General features: G+C 40.2%; 1 protein-coding gene across 4 annotated transcripts in view; it reads right to left on the bottom strand.

The window, feature by feature from the left end:
* LOC128868366 (locomotion-related protein Hikaru genki) overlaps window positions 1-19,581 on the bottom strand; it is a 54,909-nt gene that overhangs the window by 17,336 nt on the left and 17,992 nt on the right. For all 4 annotated transcript variants that reach the window (XM_054110373.1, XM_054110376.1, XM_054110375.1 and 1 more), the window contains exons 3-4: window positions 6,530-7,744; window positions 3,774-3,998 (exon numbers count right to left, since the gene is read on the bottom strand). In XM_054110373.1, the coding sequence (XP_053966348.1) occupies window positions 3,774-3,998; window positions 6,530-7,744 (1,440 nt within the window). The remainder of the gene's footprint in view (window positions 1-3,773; window positions 3,999-6,529; window positions 7,745-19,581) is intronic.

Raw genomic sequence — 19,581 nt, 5'->3', positions numbered from 1 at the left:
CTTCCAGCATGAATATCATCGCTGGATTCAGATCAACTGGCATTTGGCCACTTAATCGCGACATTTTTTCGGAAGATGATTTCACGCCAGCATTCGTAACTGATCGTCCGTACGAGGACGAACCAGATCAAGAGGCTGGTCCATCGATTGCTCATCAAGAGACTGGTCCATCGAATGCTCATGAAGAGCCTGTTTTATCGAATTCCGATCAAGAGCCAGATCGATCGAATCTCGACCTAATAATTCCAATTGAGGACATACGGCCGTTTCCTAAAGCTCCACTGCGCAAACCATCAAATCGAGGCCGGAAGCGACGTAAAGCTGCACTTCTCACAGATGCAGTGATGGTAGAGTCATTACGCGCTGAGCAAGCAATAAAAGTTAAAACGTTAATTTCCAAGCCATGCACATTGTTCTTTTCCCCTCACATATAGTGACCTATCGTGCCCCCCGATTTTGAAAATATCGAAAAAAGTACCTTTGTCTTATTGAATGCAGCTTCCAAAATATTTAGCCAAACATAAGTCAGTATAACCAAAATGTTAGCAGATAAATAACCTTTCAAAATCTTGCTTATTTTTCAAAATCAATGCAAAAACACCGTAGCAAGAGCTCTCCAAAAAAAAAAGACCTATCTTACCCCATTCTACTCTAATAAAAATTATTCCAAGGGTGCAGCGTGGCTACCATCCAGCCTTCGTAATGGTTTGGTGGCGAGTTAAGACCGGAGCAAAAGTGTACCAGGGGCTGTCTTACTTGGCGTGGTGAAGCAGTTGAGCAGCTTTAGATCTTCCAAAAAGATTCCGCGCCAGCGCATAAAAACCACCCAGCAGTGGTTAAAAGATAATATTCTTGGGTTCATAGCCGCAGAAGATTGGCCTTCTGGAGTCCAGATCCGAATTCATTGGACTACACCTTGTGATCAAAATCGAAGAACATGGCCTGTCGAAGACTTTACCGAAATTTGGCGAGTCTCAAAAAATCTTTGCTTCGAGCAGCGTCGTAAATATCCATGGAAACCGTGCGTGCTGCAAAAGCTGAGTGGCCTAATCGTTTGAAGACTTGTATAAAAGCAAATGATGACCATTTCGAAATGTAATTTTTGAAAATTTAAATTTTTTTTAATATTCACATTATTAAATAAAACTAACTTTATTAAAAAAATGGATTTAACTTGTAACAGAACTTTTGGCAGGACTAAGTATAATAAAAAACACCATCGATATACAGTCTGTGTCAGAAAAAAGGAACTGCGATTATTCATGAAGTACAAAAAAATTGAAATTATGTACAAAACTACGCTATTACTCAATAAGTCGCGTAGTCGTCATCGTTGACGAGTATAGCCTGGCATCTTCTTCAGGCTTTGAACCAGCTTTTCTGCGTAGCTCGTCGACAAACAGGACTAGACTTTGCGAACTTGACGCACGAGTTGCTTTAAATAATGGACTGGCCTTCCGGCAAGATGTGTTTTCATAGTTCCCCACACATTTTCAATGGGGTTGGCGTCAGGGGATTGGGAAGGCCAGTCCAATACTGGGACGCCATTTTCTTGTTTGGTTGTTTCTCAATGTGTTTTTCTGAGAGCAGTGGTTTTGATGATGTGGGACGGTAGGATATGTTCGCCTCCTTCAGTCGACGTTCGATAAAGTTGATACTCATATCTATTCACTGTTAAGCAATAATTTTGCGTGCGTGGCGTAGTTACAAAGAAGAGTCCCGCATAAAAAGTTGTAAGATCCCTTTATTCTGCTCTTTTGTCGTCACTCGCTTCAAGCCGCGCTCGGAAAAGTCATTGACATTTTTGCACACTTTATACCGCTGATTCCACATCACAACAAACTTTTTTGTGTCTTTAGGCCATGTAAAATTTGCTTTTTGAATCGGCTATAAAGAAAAAACTAATCAATATTTTTTTAAACTTTTTTTTTATTTTGAAGATTGGTCATTGTCATTTATGAATAAAAATAATATCGTATAAATGACAGCCACGACTGGCTTTACAGTAGGCCATTCGATCAACCCAATTTTTAAGCACATTTTCGATTGTTTGGGCTCCAATTTCATGAATGGCAACTTCGATTTCGTATTTTAAAGCATCAATCGTCTCTGGATGGTTCGCATAGCATTTTTCCTTAACGGCTCTCCACAAAAAATAGTCCAACGGGCTTAAATCACAGCTCCGAGGCGGCCAATTGATATCAGAATTTCGGCTGGTTATTCGGTTTTCAAAAACGGTAGCCAAAAGTTCGAGTGTAACTTTGGCAGTGTGACAAATTGCACCTTCCTGTTGAAACCAAAGGTCGTCCATGTCATCCTCTTCAATTTTTGGAAACAAAAACTCGTTGAGCATGTCTCGGTAACGCTCGCCATTTACTGTAACCGTGGCTCCAAATGGCCAGATGATGCGGCCAGACCAAAAACCGCTCCAAACAGTGACTCGTTGTGGATGCATTTGTTTCTCTACAGTAACGTGTGGATTTTCTGAGCCCCAAATCTGACAATTTTGCTTATTGTCTAGCCACCGATGTGAAAATCAGAAAAGAAGAAGAAGACGCACCACTTTGGAAATATGTTTTCAATATTTCCCAATTTTGTTCAAGCGTATAGCGTTCCATTTCGTAAATGTCAAACCTTTAAGTAAATTATGAACCCATTTGACATGTCATTTGTGTTACCATTCTCAAAAAAATAGGTTCAAAAAGCAAACGCTATATGGCCCACCTTGTACTTTTGCAGCCGCGGTGTAAGATAATTTCGACCCTTTCGAATGCGTGCATAAAAATACCGCCTCAAAACGCTTCGTGTACTTTTCACTCATTTTTCTTTGGTTGCGTTAACGGGAAAGTTTTGAACGACACTAACCTGAGTTAGAACTGGCGTCGTAGCCCTTGAGTGGCAAAAAGCAGAACGAAATATATCATGAAGTTTCAAGAAAAAAAACGGTTCTTTTCTTCTGACACATGCATTTTGCTGCCAGTGATATTGGTTGCCGCAACGGGCGGGACGGACCCATTGTGACGGGCCTATTACTTATGCTATCATCTTTGTTTGCATTCATAGTTGTTCTACGATGGATTCTGTGATAGCGCTGAATAAAATCTAGAACTCGCAAATATTATTATTATTATTTGTATGTATGAGTATCATGTCGCAGTAAATGAAACAAAATGTGTGCATGTGGTGTGTTCTCAGAAAACGTATTTATTTAATTTGCGTCTCATGCCTCCATCCATTGGCAAATACGCGTATGCTTGTATGCTTGTATGTTTCTTTAGAATGTAAGTATGTATGTATGGCTTAGAATGGCTCAATGTGCTACAGTTATGTACATATTTCTTCGTATATATATATATTCGTATATGCACTCATGTAAGTATGCATAACTATTTACTTATGCTTATTCGTATATAATTTTTTACTGCATTTCTCAATTCATAATTTAATATCTATGCAAGCTTTTTGTTTTTGGGTGTTTTTATTGTAAGTATGTTTTCATTTAATTTTCAACATTTTCGCATTCGAGTGCATTTTTTGTAGCTGTGCAAATATTTGTTTTATTATTTGTATATATGCGCCTACTTATCCACTACACATTAATATGTATGTATATGTATGTTTAAATTGCTTAATGGTTTGTGTATTTGCTATATCCATTTTTATTTTTTTGTTTTTGTTTTATGTTTTTGCTCTGTGTGTTCATGGCGTTACTGATAGTTTGATGTTGCTGTTTCATTATAAATTGGCTTGTGGCCCTTTGTTTTACCACTTACCCTCCTCATTGGTGGCGCACAACGGTCCCACCCATTTCCCCTTGACACAGCGTATTTTGCACAATCTTCTATCGCCCAACGGTCCAATTTCGCCAGGGAAACGTATTTCGGAGACTTCAGTGAATTGTTGCTGTATATCAACTTCCTCCTCTTCATCCTCCTCCTCATCCTCGTCTGTTTCGTCAGGATGTACAGGTGAATAGCCACCTTCTTCGTCGTAAATGCCTGAAAGTACACACACACACACACACATAAACATTTACTATAATAAAGTCGACGATTGTTGTGCGAGATTTGGCGGATGTTGGGCTATTGATTATTTCTTTGAAACAGAAAAGTAAGCCAATATGTATCTAAATTCTCTAAAAGAGTGTTTCTACTTCAAACGAGCATTTCTTGTGAATACTCGTATACTATCATATATGCACATCCACACACACATTGTACATACAGTGGGTAACTTTAATATGCGGTTTTTTATTAGATGGTCTTAAATTTGAATTATTCTTAGATAAAATTTAAAAAAAGGATTTTTTCCTTAGATTGGTGTTCGCCATATTTATTTCAATCCAAAAGTATTTTAATTGCCATAAAAAAGTAGGAAAAGAAAACAAAAAATAGTCAAAAATGCATACTACATTAATATCCCGTTTTTGAATACGGTAACAAAATAATTATGCAAAAATGCTTAAAACTAACAAAACTATGTATTATTTAGTACTTAAACCCACAGTACCCACAGGGCGGTGTACTCTCTCCCCTACTTTGGTGATTTGTTGTGGTCTCTCTTAATGATCTGCAGGAAATTGGACACATCCTAGCCTACGCGGACTATGTGTGCATATTCATCTCAGGACGATCACTCGAACCTTACCTTTCTTTTAGTTACCTTTCTTTAGTTCCCTTTCCAATGATTCCAGTGATTCTTTAAAAAAAAAACGATTGATGTGCAAGATTTGGGTGGGTTATTCAAGTTTTCTTAAATCTATCTCCCAAAAATGCTATACAAATCTTATTATTTTGATTCAGTTGATACAATTTTTAAACATTTTTATACTAACCTGTTAAGCTAAAACTCTTCTAACATCTGAGTTGATTTTTTAGAACAAATATTTTTAAAATCTGATTGTATTTATAAGACCCCGATAGAAACAAAACATTTTCTTATACATCAGGCACGTAAATCTTAACATTGATCTGAAGTATTTTGGCGGAAGTCGTAAAGTAAAGGGTATTTGAAAAGACGCGCCTAGATATTGTTTTAAGGGCTTATATACAGTTAGAGTTAAAAAAAAATCGATTTTTTTTTTAATTTTATTTTCTTAATGTACATATATTTAAGAGTACACACAGAAAATTTAACATCGACTCGGTGAATATTTTCGAAGTTACAAGACTGGAGCGGCAGCGCGTTTTTCTAAAAATGGTGTTTTCAAAGTCGCTGATCAACATTACTCGAACCGATCAGTCTCAAATTTTAACACGAGCTTCTTAAATGTATTTTTGAGTAATCGATCGAAGATTTTTTTCCACCGATAAATATTTTTTTTTATAAACAAATTAAGGCCGAAATTTTAGTCAAAAATCGATTTTTTGTTTTTTGAGAAACAGCCATTTTGACAAAAAGAACTTTAAGATTTCACTATTTTTATTTAAAATGCGGCTCTTAACAATTATGTGTGAAAAATTACATTATTGAAATGCCCACCAAGAGCACGTCTACACGTAGAATCCGCCAAACAGTCGATTCATGAATGCTTAATAGCTGAAAATGTCGAGAAGTTGAAAGTTGTTCAGCAACACTTTGCGCTACAGCAGCAATATTGCTAAGAGAACGTCTAGTTTTTGGTCTGCCAGTTCTTTTTCTATTCCCCACGACTCGTTCGGACTATTACTTCTACCAAAAAAATCACGAATTTTCCGATATGTTTTTCTTAAAGACCAACCACTCTCAGAAGTTTCAATCATTTTAACGCGTTGTTCTAATCGTGTAAAATTACTGTCAAATGTCAAAGATGACATAAGAAAAGTGTCGTCTAGGAACTATTCACTACTGACAGCATCTAACGTCACTTTTATCGACATTTTTGTATGCAGAGCTCATAAACTGTGTGATAAGCTTTGTAAGAGTCATCATAAGAAAGGAAATATTTATAGCACTTATGAATCATTAACCCTAACACTCAATCCACCAGAAAGACACAAATGAGCAGCAGTGCGAAATGCAAGTTTAAGTAGCAGGAAAACCATAGGGCAACAAACTGACGTCAGCAATGAGCAAATGCTCCTTTGCGACTCAATCACTCTGGAGCTAGAAAAAAGTTGAAAAACAAATATACTTTGCATGGGTAAACATAATATCTCCCCTGCCTTTACGATTCTCTATGCTTTCTTTTCTTCTTTTCTTTTCTTTTCTTTTCTTTTCTTTTCTTTCCTTTCAATTGTTTTGTGGTATCATTAAAATTAAGGGATCAACTTTGTGTCCAAGTGATTTGCGGTTGCCACACTATCTGACGGTTGCCAAACAATTGTACATAATGAACAACCCACAAACACTTCAGAAATGAGCAGAAAAAAGTGTGCAATGAGTGATGGATGGCATGATAAGAAAATATGCTAATAATGAGACAATGAAGAAGAGATTAGAGACGCCATTCATTCGGCTCACAATGGACAATATCAAGACGCATAACGTTCTCTTTGTTCAAACCGCCTCCACCCCCAACTCCTTAAGACGACGTCATGTTTGTACTCACCCTTATCCTTGCGACTTGTCGTCTTCGAGCTGGAATCTCCGCCGCCCTTGGGACGACTCAATGCGCCGGTTGTCTTGCCGGACTTGCGTTTGACGCGCTGCAGCGCCTCTGCGCCCGTCTCATTGCCATACACCGCCGGCACATCGCCATCGCCCGGCAGCTGCTCATCACTCATTTTAATGTAATTATTGGTTATGTTTTTGTTATTGCTATTGCCGCGCCCAATTTGTGTCGCTTCCAAGTCGCTATTCTCCGCCGCATTCACATTTGCTTCCAAATCATTGTAGTTGCCTGAACCCCTCGCAGCCATATCGGCCATTAGCTTCGATTCACCGATGGTTGCGCGTCGATATCGTGAATTTAGATTGAGATTTGCATTTTCCTTCTGCATACGCTGCTCGCCACGCTTGTCCTCATGACTGTCGCCGCGTCTTCGATGATGTTGTTTCACGTTCGATTCTTTATTTCGCGCCTGCTTCTCCTCCCCAATCTGTTTGGTTACATCTGTGACGTTTGCTTTTTTCTTCTTCTTCTTCGCCAATTCCTGTTTGCACTGCTCCTTGCTGCCATTGTCGGTACAAGTGGAATTTTTGGCTTTATTTTTGCGCTTCAACTTGTGCAGTTTTAATCGGAGCTCAGCATTGGGTGTACCCGATTCGAGTATGTCATCAATGTGTACATAGTAAACATCCCCTTCGGCGGCTAACTTACTGCCGCCCCACTTGTCGGTGTCCGATGATGCGTCCGGATCGTGATGGATCACCTGGCGCTTATAACGGCTGCCACGGCCGCGTGTTTGTCCATTATCGTTTTCAATACGGCGACGACGTCCTGTGCCGGAACGACGTTTCTTATTCAGTTTGCGGTTCTGGTTGCGTTTGCGTGTACCATCTTCGCTGTCGGCCGCCTCGTCCTCCTCGTCGTCGATGGCGGCGAGTGTGTCGTCAGCACCGTGCACCCCTGCCAGGCCGTGCTGGTCATCCAGATCGACTTGGTAGGGATTAACGATAGCGCTCATCTTATTGTCGTTGACGCCAGGCTGACGGGCGGTCAGATCTATGTTAATCCTTTCAACAAACTCTGCATCGGACGTGGTAAAGTCCTCGGGCAAATATATCTGAGTTGTCTCAAATTTTGCATACGGCTGCTCAGTGGTGGTTTCCGGTCGTATGACGGTGAAGCGAATGTCAGGCGCCTTGCAGCCAGGTGAAGCATCTGTCAAGTAATTGAACAGAATGAAAGAATAATTAATTAAAAGCATCGCATCAAGCAAAAAAAAATTCTCGCTTATGTAATGAGCTAATAAAAAAGAGAAAAAAAAGAGAAAATAAGTTTATTGCTATAGAAAAACATTGTGTTGCTCGCAGCAGGCACTCGAGTTAAAATGTACAGCAAAAGTGCAATTAATAGAAGTACCAACGATTAGCTTCGAGAGTCAATGATGAAACGCTCGAAGAGGGTGGAGAGAAATAGTAAAAAAGTATGAAAATTGGGTTAAGTGCTAGCCATCGAAACAAAGTGACAAAAACGCACGCTGAGTGGGTGATGGAGAGAGAAATTTTGTTTATGGGGTGAAAGTAAATTCAACCAAAAATATTGTACTTTTTATGTGGATGCACTCAAATACACATATTTTATAATAATATTTAATTTCAGTTTAATGTCTCATTCAAACTAAATAACTTACTTCATATCTGTTCAGGCAAGTTGCGTTGTTCGCTTATTTTTTATTTCGCTAAGCCCATGCCTGCCATTTTTAACCTACGTAGCAAATATGGTTACAAGAAAAACTGCCTACAGATGGGAAGAAAATATTCTTGTACCAATATATTTTTTTTGTCGGGACAGACCAGCAAGTACAGCACTCAGATATAATTAAGTCTATTGTACTGCACTCGGGTTCCCTTTTTCATTTCAAATCTGCCCGACCTCCGAAGAAATCAGAGTAGATCTTGTGGTGCCAAGGAGCCAAGGAGATGGCTTCTTAACACATCAGTGCCAAAGACCTGATTCTAGCGAAAGCCGGACAGATGCACGGAAAGTGGTCCGCCGTCTCGTCCTCCTCTCCACATGCTGGGCAGAGTGTGCTGTGTGAGATGCCCACCTTTTCCATGTGCTTTATGCATAGCAAGTGACCCGTCATCGGCCCAACCAGCTACCTACATTCTCCTTTGCTTAGTGACAGGAGGAACGACGACAGTTGGTCGGGCATGACAGGTAACATCAGTTTTGTCCATCTGCAGCCCCTCTCAGCCTGCGAAGCTCGCTTGTGGGTCAGAATAAGCAGTTTGCTAACCGTGGCTTTGATGGCTGCAGAAGAGAGTGGCAGAAAAGGAAGTTGGCCGCAGAACCCCTTTCTGGCTAAAGAGTCAGCGATCTCGTACCCGCGATACCCACGTGCCCCGGGACCCATGTTAACATCAGGATATTATGTCTACTGACATTGTTCAGGCTGGATTTACAGGATTCGACTATCTTTGAAGTGATTGGAGGCTGTTTAAGGCCATGAGCCCAGCTTGGCTGTCGCTGCAGACACATACAGATCTGCATCTCCATCTGTTTTCCACAACCAAGTTCATCGCTTCTTGGACGGCAGCCACCTCCGCTTGAAACACGCATTCCAAGAGCAAATTGCAGTTTTGCCCCGCTGGATTCCACGTAGACCCCAGAGCCGGAGCCGCGCTCGGTCCTGGAGCCATCCGTGAAAATGCGAAAAACAGTGTCTGCCAGGCTAATTTTCTGAGTTTGACCACAGTTGAGCCGCTGGCAGCACCACACAGTAACTCTTGTCAAGCACGACTCTGGATGACATCGAGTCAAGGGGCATGGCGAGGATCGTTGGATCGAACTCCATGCCTACTCTGTTGTCCAACGCCAGACAGGGTCGTACCAATTCCCGTTGTGCTTCAGCCAACAGATGCCCTTCAAGGCCTCTCCTTGGATGAAAGCATCAAATGGTGGTAGACTAATCAAAGCATCTAAAGCCGGGCCTGAAGTAGTCGGAAAAGCTCCAACGCGACAGATGGCCGCAGTGCGTTGTAGACTAGTCGTCCTGACTCCCACGAGAGAGAGTCTACTCATCCAGACCACTGATGCCTAGGTGGTAATAGGTCTTATGATAGCCGTGTAGGACCTTGCTAGGAGAAAGACTCCACGTGCTCCCAAAAACACTCTTGCACTGGCAGGTGCTTTGGATGTCTTTGTTTCAACGTGTGATCTCCATAGGAGTTTACAATCGAAGATTACTCCAAGATATTTAATTTCTTTGGATAGCTGGATTGTGACTCCTTTTCGCTTAGGCAGAGTCGAACAAGCTTCCTCCTTCTGGTGAAGAGGACAACGCCAATCGTGGTGGGATTTGCCAATAGCCCATTCGTACAGCACCAAGTGTCAATCATATCCATATCCAATACATAAAAAATTTGATAAAACTAAGTGCGAAAACTATAGAGCCTGCTGATTACTTGCTACAAAGTATTTTGCAATAATCTCTACACTAAGCTAAATGAATATGCTGAAAAATTATCGGCGACTATCAATGCGACTTCAAGGCGAAGCGATCAACCATTGACCGGATATTTGAAAAATGTCACGAATACAAAATTATGCTTTGCTGTCGTTTTAGAGACTTCAAACAAGCGTTGGACAAACTTAGTTTAAATCATATTGAACATCATTAAAAGATGTTAGGCACACCTTGTAAAGTAGTTCGCCTGATTGGCATAACTTTAACAAACACTTGAGCAAAAGTGAGAATCCAAGAGAACGCCATCAACCATTTTGAAGTGATCTCAAATGTAAACCAGGGAGAAGCGCTTTCATCACTGCTTTTCAACCTGGTACTACACGCTGTTATAGCTAATATAGACGCCGGAGGCACAGTTTTTTGCAAATCTACACAAATTTGTGTCTATGTAGATGACATCGTAATTATAACCAGAAAGAAACAGAGTTTAGAGAAAACCCCTGCTCCGACACCCGATTCCATATTGGAATCGTCAGTGCAAGCTTCGATGCAGATTTTCCCCTCGATCCAATCTTGCCTATTTGGAAAGATTGCCCTACCACGACGCTCAAACTCCAGTTTGCGGATAGAGATATCTGCTCGAAGTTCGGGGAAATACGATGTTAACTGCCCGAAAAAGCTACCATGTCCATTGAGAGGTCGCTTCGAGAGGCCAACATACTTTAACCTGATTGCACTTTGAGCTCCGATGGAGATAACGTACAAGTCGATGGGAAGTAAGTGCAAAAGGACATTCAGGGCAGCACTGGGGCAAAATTTACAGGCTCCGGTGATGCCAATACATGCAGTCCTTTGCACACTCTCCAGTTTAGTAATATTATAGTCCTTCTGAAGAGCTTCCCACCAAACCAGGCAAAATTAGCAAAACCACTGCGTTGTACATTCACAGCACACAGGTCAAGCCAATTGAGTCCCCATTTTTTACCGAACATAGATTTGCAGGAGTAGAAGGCTAACTGCCCTTAATTAATTAATAACTGACTATGCAGAATTATTATATAATATAAAATCTATAGTTTCACGGGCTTATGCTTTTTTTCTGAACAACTTTTACCATTTTTCGGACATTATGCGCTTATGTGCAATTATTTATTATCGCAAAGCAAGAAGCTCTAATGGATATTCGATATTTTTTAGTTGCCATTACAAAGTTTAAATTTCACATATTCACTGTAGCATCGTAAAGCAAGAAAATATGGCAAAGAAATAAACAGAAAACAGAAATCACATTGAAATGAAGATAAGCATGGAAAAGCCCTAAAGGATATGTTAAGTTATGTAAATTCCACCTTCTCTGGCCAATTTGGCCAAAGATGTGCAAACCGAAAGTAGCGAATGCAAATGGCATGTCAGAGGCTGCAACATTTAACTGGTCTGGACACTTGGTGCATAAATAACCATTTGTTGTTGGCCAATATGTGCTGCATAATACCGTAAGTGTATACATATCTGTGTATCTGTTTATAATAAATGCACAAATAATGCATGAATTATATTTTTTGTTCAGTTTCTGAGCTTTGCTGCATTTGGATTTGATGCATCCATAAACAGCCGCATAAGTGAAAGAAACAGCATTTGCCACCAGTTGTTGCCAAATCTTGGATTTTGTTTAGCGTCTGCTACATATTCGATTTACTTTCTTCAACACAGCAGAAGATGCGCGCGCCTTTGCCACAGTGCCGGTGTCAGATGGTAGGGCATTTGAAATAAATGTGTAGGTTCATATGTACATAAAGGGTGTTATTTAAGAGGTATAGAATTATAAATTGAAAAGTGATACAAGTAGTAGGAAAATGAGAGTTTTCGTTTGGTAGCGTCAAAATATTGTCGATTGAAAATGATTTCGCAAAATTATTACACTGCTCAACAGCTTGTCTGATGATTGGGTTGTGACACTTGATCTTAATCCAATTTTTTATGAGGATTTTAAATCTGTAACTGAAATTTCAGTATCAGCTTTTGTTAAATAAAAATTATGACAAACATCTCTTTTTATAAAAAAAAAACACTAATATTGGGTAGTCGAAAAAGTCTTTTCGTATTTTGTCAATAGATGTCGTTGGAGTCATCTATCTCCAGTGCTACCAATCACATTGTGTCATGTCATATGGTGTTAGAAAGGTGACATTTTAAGCTTCATTTAACCAAAAAAAAATTAAATTCGGAGAAGTTGAAAAAGAGTTATAGCTGTTCAAAAATGAGTGAAAATAATGAAGAAATTCGCTATATTTTGAAATTTTTGTATAAAAAAGGGAAGAATGCCACGCAAGCCTCCAATGAAATTTGTGAAGTTTACGGAGACGATGCTGTATCAGTTCGTGAAGCACCAACAATGGTTCGCTCGCTTCCGTTCTGGAAATTTCGATGTGAAAGATGCACCTCGCTCCGGTCGATCTATCGTTGAAAAAGTCGATGAAATTATGAAAAAGATTGACCAGGTTTTGAACCATTTTAAAAGGGCTGGTTACAAAAAGAAGCTCGATGTTTGGGTACCACATGAATTGTCTGTGAAAAATTTAATGGACCGAATTAACATCTGCGATTCTTTGCTGAAACGAAATGAAATCGAACCATTTCTGAAGCGAATGGTAACAGGAGACGAAAAGTGGATGAAATACGACAATAATGTGCGAAAAAGATCATGGTGCAAGGGTGGTGAAGCTCAACAAATGGTCGCAAAGCCAGGATTGACGCCTCGAAAGGTTATGCTGTGTGTTTGGTGGGATTGGAAAGGAATCATCCACTATGAGCTGCTCCAGCCTGCTCGAACGATTGATTCTACACTTTACTGTCAACAACTGATGAGATTGAAGTAAGCAATCGAAAAAAAACGGCCAGAACTGATCAGCAGAAAGGGCGTCGTCTTCCATCAGGACAACACTAGGCCACACACATCTTTGATGACTCGGCAAAAACTGGGAGAGCTTGACTGTGAAGTTTTGATGCATCCACCATATAGCCCTGTTTCGGTCAATGCAGAGCTCCCTTAATGGAGTAAAGTTGGCTTCAAGAGAAGCCTGTGAAAATTACTTGTCGCAGTGTTTCGCCGAGAAACCACACAAGTTTTACACTGATGGAATAATGTCTCTAGAAGAAAAATAGCAAAAGGTGGTCGACCAAAATGGTACATATTTGGTTTAATAAAGTTCATTATAAATATAAAAAAAAATGTTGAAGTTTGATTAGAAATACGAAAAGACTTTTTCGACTACCCAATATTTAAAGATAATCATATTTTATTTAGTTTTTAAGTTGAAAAAAAAAACTTTCGTTTGTTTGATTTTCTTTTTGAAGCTGAAGGCAGGGAGCTGTTCTGAATGCTCCAACATTAGTCAGTCATCATGTGTGCGTTCCAGTAGCCTTGATAGAGTTCCTTCAGCGTACGAAGGTCCTGGTGGAACGGTTCTCCTTGTTCTTCACTTAGACCCGCAAGATTGGCAGGGAAATACTCAAGGTGATTATGAAGAAAGTGTAACTTGAGGTTCATGTTACATCCTAGAAGGTGAACTTTAGTTTTTCGACGTGTTGGGAATAATCAGAACTTTTTTTATTCCGCAAAAAATTTTCAACCAACCAAACAAACTCATTCCATGCGTTTCTCTCGATTTCTGCCATAAAGTTCATAAAAATTGAGTCTTTTATCAAAGATCTTATCTGTGGACCATCAAAAATTCCCGCTTTTATCTTTTCTGTACTAAGTTTTGGAAACTTGTTTGATAGAAAAAGAAAACAATTTCCGTTTTTATCAAGATCGTTTACAAATTGTTTTATAAGCCCTAGTTTTATATGTAACTGGGGTAAAATTATACGATCCTTTGATACTAGAGGTGGGTTTATCACGTTCTGTTGACCGGGAACTAGCGCTTCCCGAGTTGGCCAATCTTTTTTAATCCAATATAGTGTTTTAGCTCTACTGTCCCACAAGCAAAGAAAACAGGGATAATTCGTGTAACCACTTTGTTGGCCTAAAAGGAAGTTTGCCAGTTTAAAATCGACACATATGAGCCAGTTGGGTTCCACATATTTAATTTTATCAAAAACCAGGGCAACAATTGTAAATGCTTCTGTTTTTTTAGTAGAATGTGCAATAGGCAACGGTCCACATTTGTTCCCATTGTGCAAGAGTAAAATGCGTTCTCTTGCACAATGGGAACAAATGTGGACCATTGCCTATTGCACATTCTACTAAAAAAACAGATGAGTCTATGAATAAACGCCACTCATTAGGAACGTAATCTTGCAATTCCATTGTAGCAATTAAACCAGGTATATCTTTACAAAATACAAAGTCATCTCCTCCAGCAAAATATTTCTGAAGATTTTGTTCTCTTGTGCGGTAATAAGAAATTTTAGCTTCCTTTGTTACTAAGTTTCTTTCTTTTAGCTTAGAAGCCAGAAGTTCAGAAGCCGACTTTGATAGATCCAAGTGTCTGATAAGCTCGTTTAAATCATCTTGGTTGAATGGGCTTGGCGTTCCCAGGTTACATTCAAAGTCTCTATCCCTACAGTCAGTATTCGCCTTTAAAGGCAGAGGCTTCTCCTATGATGGACCAGCTTGTGGTTTAGGTGATATCTTAGTGCTTGAAACACGTCTATATGCTGACCGTATGCAAGGATATTCCCATTTGGCTCAATTTTTCCGGTTAATGCCGGAAATTCATGAAAATCTCAAATTTTTTAATCAGAATTTCTAAAGAAATTTTGTGTACGCATATGCGTGAAGTCTCTAATCGTTATTCCCCTGGGAGTGACCAGCACGATTCTTCTGCATACGGTTTAAGCAGCTCGAAACTTCTGGCCCTCGCCCAAGTATCCTTTGTGTAGCTTCGGAACACCTGTTTGGCGGCGAACTTATGTGAGAAGGTGCTTCCAGGATATCGGGTTGTGTGCTGAAACTATGATTTGGGGTATGCACTTGGCATGCCCGGCCCCTTAATGAGTGGTAACCCGGGTGGTTGATGTCCTTGTAAGAGTAAAGGCTGACGTCGCCGCTCTTCAAAAGATGCGATGGACGGGTCAAGGCAAGAAGATCATTCAACCACAGCTGCCATGTAAAGGAGCGCAAATTTGGTGTTGGATTTCACCGCCATGCGCTTTCGTGCACACCGGTGGTCAAGCGTTACTTCTGCCCACGTCCCGATACAAGAAAAGGATGATGCAACTAAAAACTCTTTCAATGAGCGCTTGGAACTTTCCTATGAGCGCTGCTCATGCTAATCAAACAGTTTTGGTTCTATTCAATGAACTAAAAAATTGATCCAAACGAAAATCAGGGAACTTTTAACTTCAATGCCAGCAGAGGAAAATCTGCTCTAACCCTAGATAAAAAGAGCATCAGATTACTCTGTGGAGCACTTACAGGTCACATTGCCTGTAATAAACACTTAAACGCAATAGGATTATATCACCAACTGTGAGGCATTAGGCCACAGTGGACTCAGAATCCTGGGCTCGTACCTACTAGAGGAGGAAGACCTACAATTGATCCCTCCTAAGGAGCTGGTTCGACTCCTAAATAATTATAACTAAGTAATTGGGGCGCACAATAGATCAATCTGGTCGCAGTGCATAAAGGCCTTAGCCTAACCCGCACAACAATGAACTAGAGACACTACTGAGGCAACACATTTTCGAGTCTATGCAACAGATTCAACTTCCATCACTGCGTCAACCAAATAATACTCAAAGGCACCTTATATATAAGTATACGTACATATATAATTGGCGCTTGCATCTTTTTCGGGGGGGACCTACAGTTGTATGCCTCGGATGGTTTCTTATGAGATCCTCTCTCAAGGCAAAAATATACTCGGAAATTTGCCCTTGTCTGTCGAAGGGCGACCGCCATTAGAAGAACCGTTTTCTATAAATTGGTGTTTCATGCCCAAGGCTTCGTGTCCGTGCACTTCCGAATGGTAGTCACGCACTCACCCATTCGACTGCGGCGGCGGCAATTAAAAATATTACTAATAGTGGAAAAAGGTTTGTTTGTTGCATGGGTTTCGTCTAATTAATCATTCTTCGGTTGTTTTTTTCTTTTTTTGGTTTGAAACGTCGAAAAGCGTCTGTAAGACGTCACAGAATTTGAAGGACTGCAATTTTATTGGTGGTGAGCTAAACTTTCAGAAACCGGTTTCCCTAACAGAATACGTTATCTCAAACTCGTGGGAATGAAGTATTCAGTGGGTGTCAGAAGCAGATCCTCACTATGCGCTTAACTTCGTTGAGTATTAGAGGAGGTACTAATATAAGATAGCATTGAGAACCTCCTGAGCCTGCCTGTTATGACCGATAAATCGTCAGCAGTACCAAATTATGAGGCACTACGAAGAACTAAAAAGCCAACTGGAGATAAAAATAGACGAATTTCGCTAAAGAGCCTGAATATTTTCCAATTTTATTAACTTATTTGGCCAAGCATTAAGAAATTTGCACAACTGAATGAAACAAACAAAAAATAATTTTTACTTTATGAGATATCGATCACTACAGCCATCTACCGAGAAAATAATGCATTTCTGAGCATTGAGCTTTAAAATCTCTCATCTACATACAGGTACATACATCAAAATTATAAGAATGTTTTTTTTTTTTTGCAAAATTATGAGGCTTTCAAAAATACCTACAAATATGGCAAGTTTTTTTAAATTAATATTTTTTTCTTTTAAGCACCAAACTTCCAAAAACTATGATCACTTCCCTATTTTTGCCCATGATTTTTATGGTGACGTTGCACTGTGCAACGCCAGTTTTTGTGGCGTATGCTGTTGATTTATGAGTTTTCGTCTATTGGGGGTTAAGTTGAGAATGAACGTTTGAATGACTTCCATTATCTCACACTCTTGCTTTTCTTTGTACATTCCATTCCATTTTCATTCAACTTTTATTGTTGCATTTTTGTGAGAAAATATTTCCATATGTTTGCTTTTTTCAGGTTTCGACTTTGCGTTTTTCACTTTGCTATTTTCTCTGGCCGTTTAGAATGTCTGACGCTACTCACTTGGCTTTGCCTGCCCATTTGCAAATTTTTTGGTTTACTACATAAAATATTTCTATTTCCATTTCTGTTTCTGTTTCTATGGAAAGTTGGTACCTAATCTCAACGTGCAATGGAATTTTTACTTATTCAGTGAAATTGTGTGCGGAATTTCTCTTTGCTGAGGAATATGGTCCAAGAATTTGAATAGCTATGTCTTTTTAATTAGCACAGCATCGGCAATCAAACTTTTGATTCTTATGAGCGTGACACCACCATCAGCTCTGCTACTAAAAAACAAAAATCAAAAATGCATCATATGTTGCCACTTTGAAGACTGCTTGAAAGGACTTTGAAAACTCAATTCGTTTTGCCCCAACTTGTATCGCTTTTTGTGGCAAATAAACAACAACAGCACGAAAACGCGCTCAGGAAGTTAGAGAACTCAGATACTCGTCTCCACTCAACGGCTAGGCAGATGCACAACAAGTGTTTCATCATCTCCTCATTCTCACGGTAGGCAGGGCAAATGAAGATGTCAACACATTCAACTGTTTGAATCAACGAAAATGATGTGTACACTGTCCAATAAATTGTCTGCAGTTTGATTAGATCAGTGAGAGTACAGTTTGAGAATGAAAACATAACAAATTTAGGACCGTTTTCGTTGCATCTGAAACAGCGTTAAGAGAAATGTATACCCATTCTCAGATGGAGACTTCGCCAGTAGAGTGCGGAAGAGCTAGAACAGTTTCTGTTGTAAGAAATCTCCGCTACATAGTTCACTCTGGCTCGATAGTCAGATATATCACTCCCTCAGTGTGAACTAAAACTCTGAGTAAAGCAAATCTCTAAGTATTGTAGTTAAGTTTTGAGTTATATTGTCGAAGTCGTTTTGGGGTATTTAGAGAAAGTGATTCTCTTTTTGACAAAGCAACGATGTCGGACCTATGCCAATAGAATATAAATACAGAGTGCATGATAAATGGTACACTAGACAGGGCTAGTTTACTGGAATGGCAGCCCTTGGTCGGGAAAAACTCGAGTCATTCCGGTAACGTAGAACCGGCTGCCATGGGAATGCCAGAGTGCATATTTGTATTTGCTCGTTTTGTTCCAGCCAACTTTGCGTCCTCACTGAATGAATGAAGATGGTTCGACTTACTGCATTGCGGCTTTTTTCGTCCACTTCTATCAGCACATCTGAAGCTACCCGATTATTTTCCAACTTTTTAAAATTCAACTTCGACTATATTTCTTAAAAGGGCTAGCATTACATCGTGCATACGCATGTTGTTGTTGTTGTTGTAGTAGTAGTAGCAGTAACTTTGTTATACCAGTGTAGTGTAAATCACCGTTCGTCTTCGTCTAGCTCATCCAACGGCTGGCCCAGGAAACATGCTGTTTCGATAGGTTGGGTCCAGAGGGAGAGGAGTGTTAGATGAGTGGGTTTGGATGGGGCATGTGAAAAGGTGGTTAGTGTTGCGCGGGGTGCTTTCACATGCGGGACATATGTTTAATATGTCGGAGTCAATTCTGGATAGGTAGGAGTTTAACCTGCTACAGTATCCAGAAAGTAATTGTGCCAAGGTTACGCGGGACTCTCGGTGAAGTTATAGCTCTTCGTCTGGGATGGGTGATGGTTGGACTCCGATAATGGCATTTGAGGGTCGGGAGCTTAAGAAGGTTGTAAGAGACTCCCGATCAATGTCGTTAATTGTCTGTCTGCACACTGTGGATCCAGTAATTCTGTTTTTAAGGAGGTGCCTCCTGACATACCTGGGAGGTGGCTTAAGTTTAAGCAGGTGTCTGCATGGGTGGGACCTGTGGCAATACCCTAACAGGAACTGCTTGCTGAGCAGTTTATTATGGTCCTCGTCATGTAGATGTTGTAATGGGGACATAAGTAGATTGTCGCAGTCCTAACGGCAGTGTTTCGACAAGTCTGTAGACAGGCGCAGCATAGTTTAAAACCGTCCGGCTTATTGCCTTAAATTTCGATAGCAACATTTCTTTGTCTTTCTTTAGTGGCAATTGCGGTTGTGTGCGCCGAGAAGGAGAGCGAATTCTCAAAGGTTACATCCAAAATTTTGGGATTGTTAACAACCGGAATTGGTGTGCCATCGACTTTGACCTTGAGTTGCCGTTCGAACTTCTTTGTCAAGGTGGTAAAGAGGATCACCGTGGACTTTATGGGGAAAGTTGTATATTCCTGTCAGTGAAAAAGCGAGAAAGATCGGTGACGTAATCGTTCACTTTAGCGTACAGGCCATCAATGTCATTTATCGTGGAATCGTCGGCGTAGGAGACCAGGGAGACTCCCTCTGGTGGTTGGGGGAGTTTCGAGATATATAAGTTCAAAAGCAAGGGACACCACCCTGCGGAACTACTTGCTTTATTTTTCTCTGTTTTGAGATTTGGTCTCAAAATAGCACCGATGAATAACGACCACTCTGGTAGTTCGCGGTCCACCTCTTCAACCCTGGCGGGAGTGTCGACTATAAAATATCATCTAGTAGCGTGACGTGGCTGACTGTGTCGAAAGCCTCT

Source organism: Anastrepha ludens, chromosome 6 (assembly GCF_028408465.1).
Source record: "Anastrepha ludens isolate Willacy chromosome 6, idAnaLude1.1, whole genome shotgun sequence".
Lineage (NCBI taxonomy): Eukaryota > Metazoa > Arthropoda > Insecta > Diptera > Tephritidae > Anastrepha > Anastrepha ludens.
This window is presented reverse-complemented; position numbering and strand designations above follow the sequence as displayed.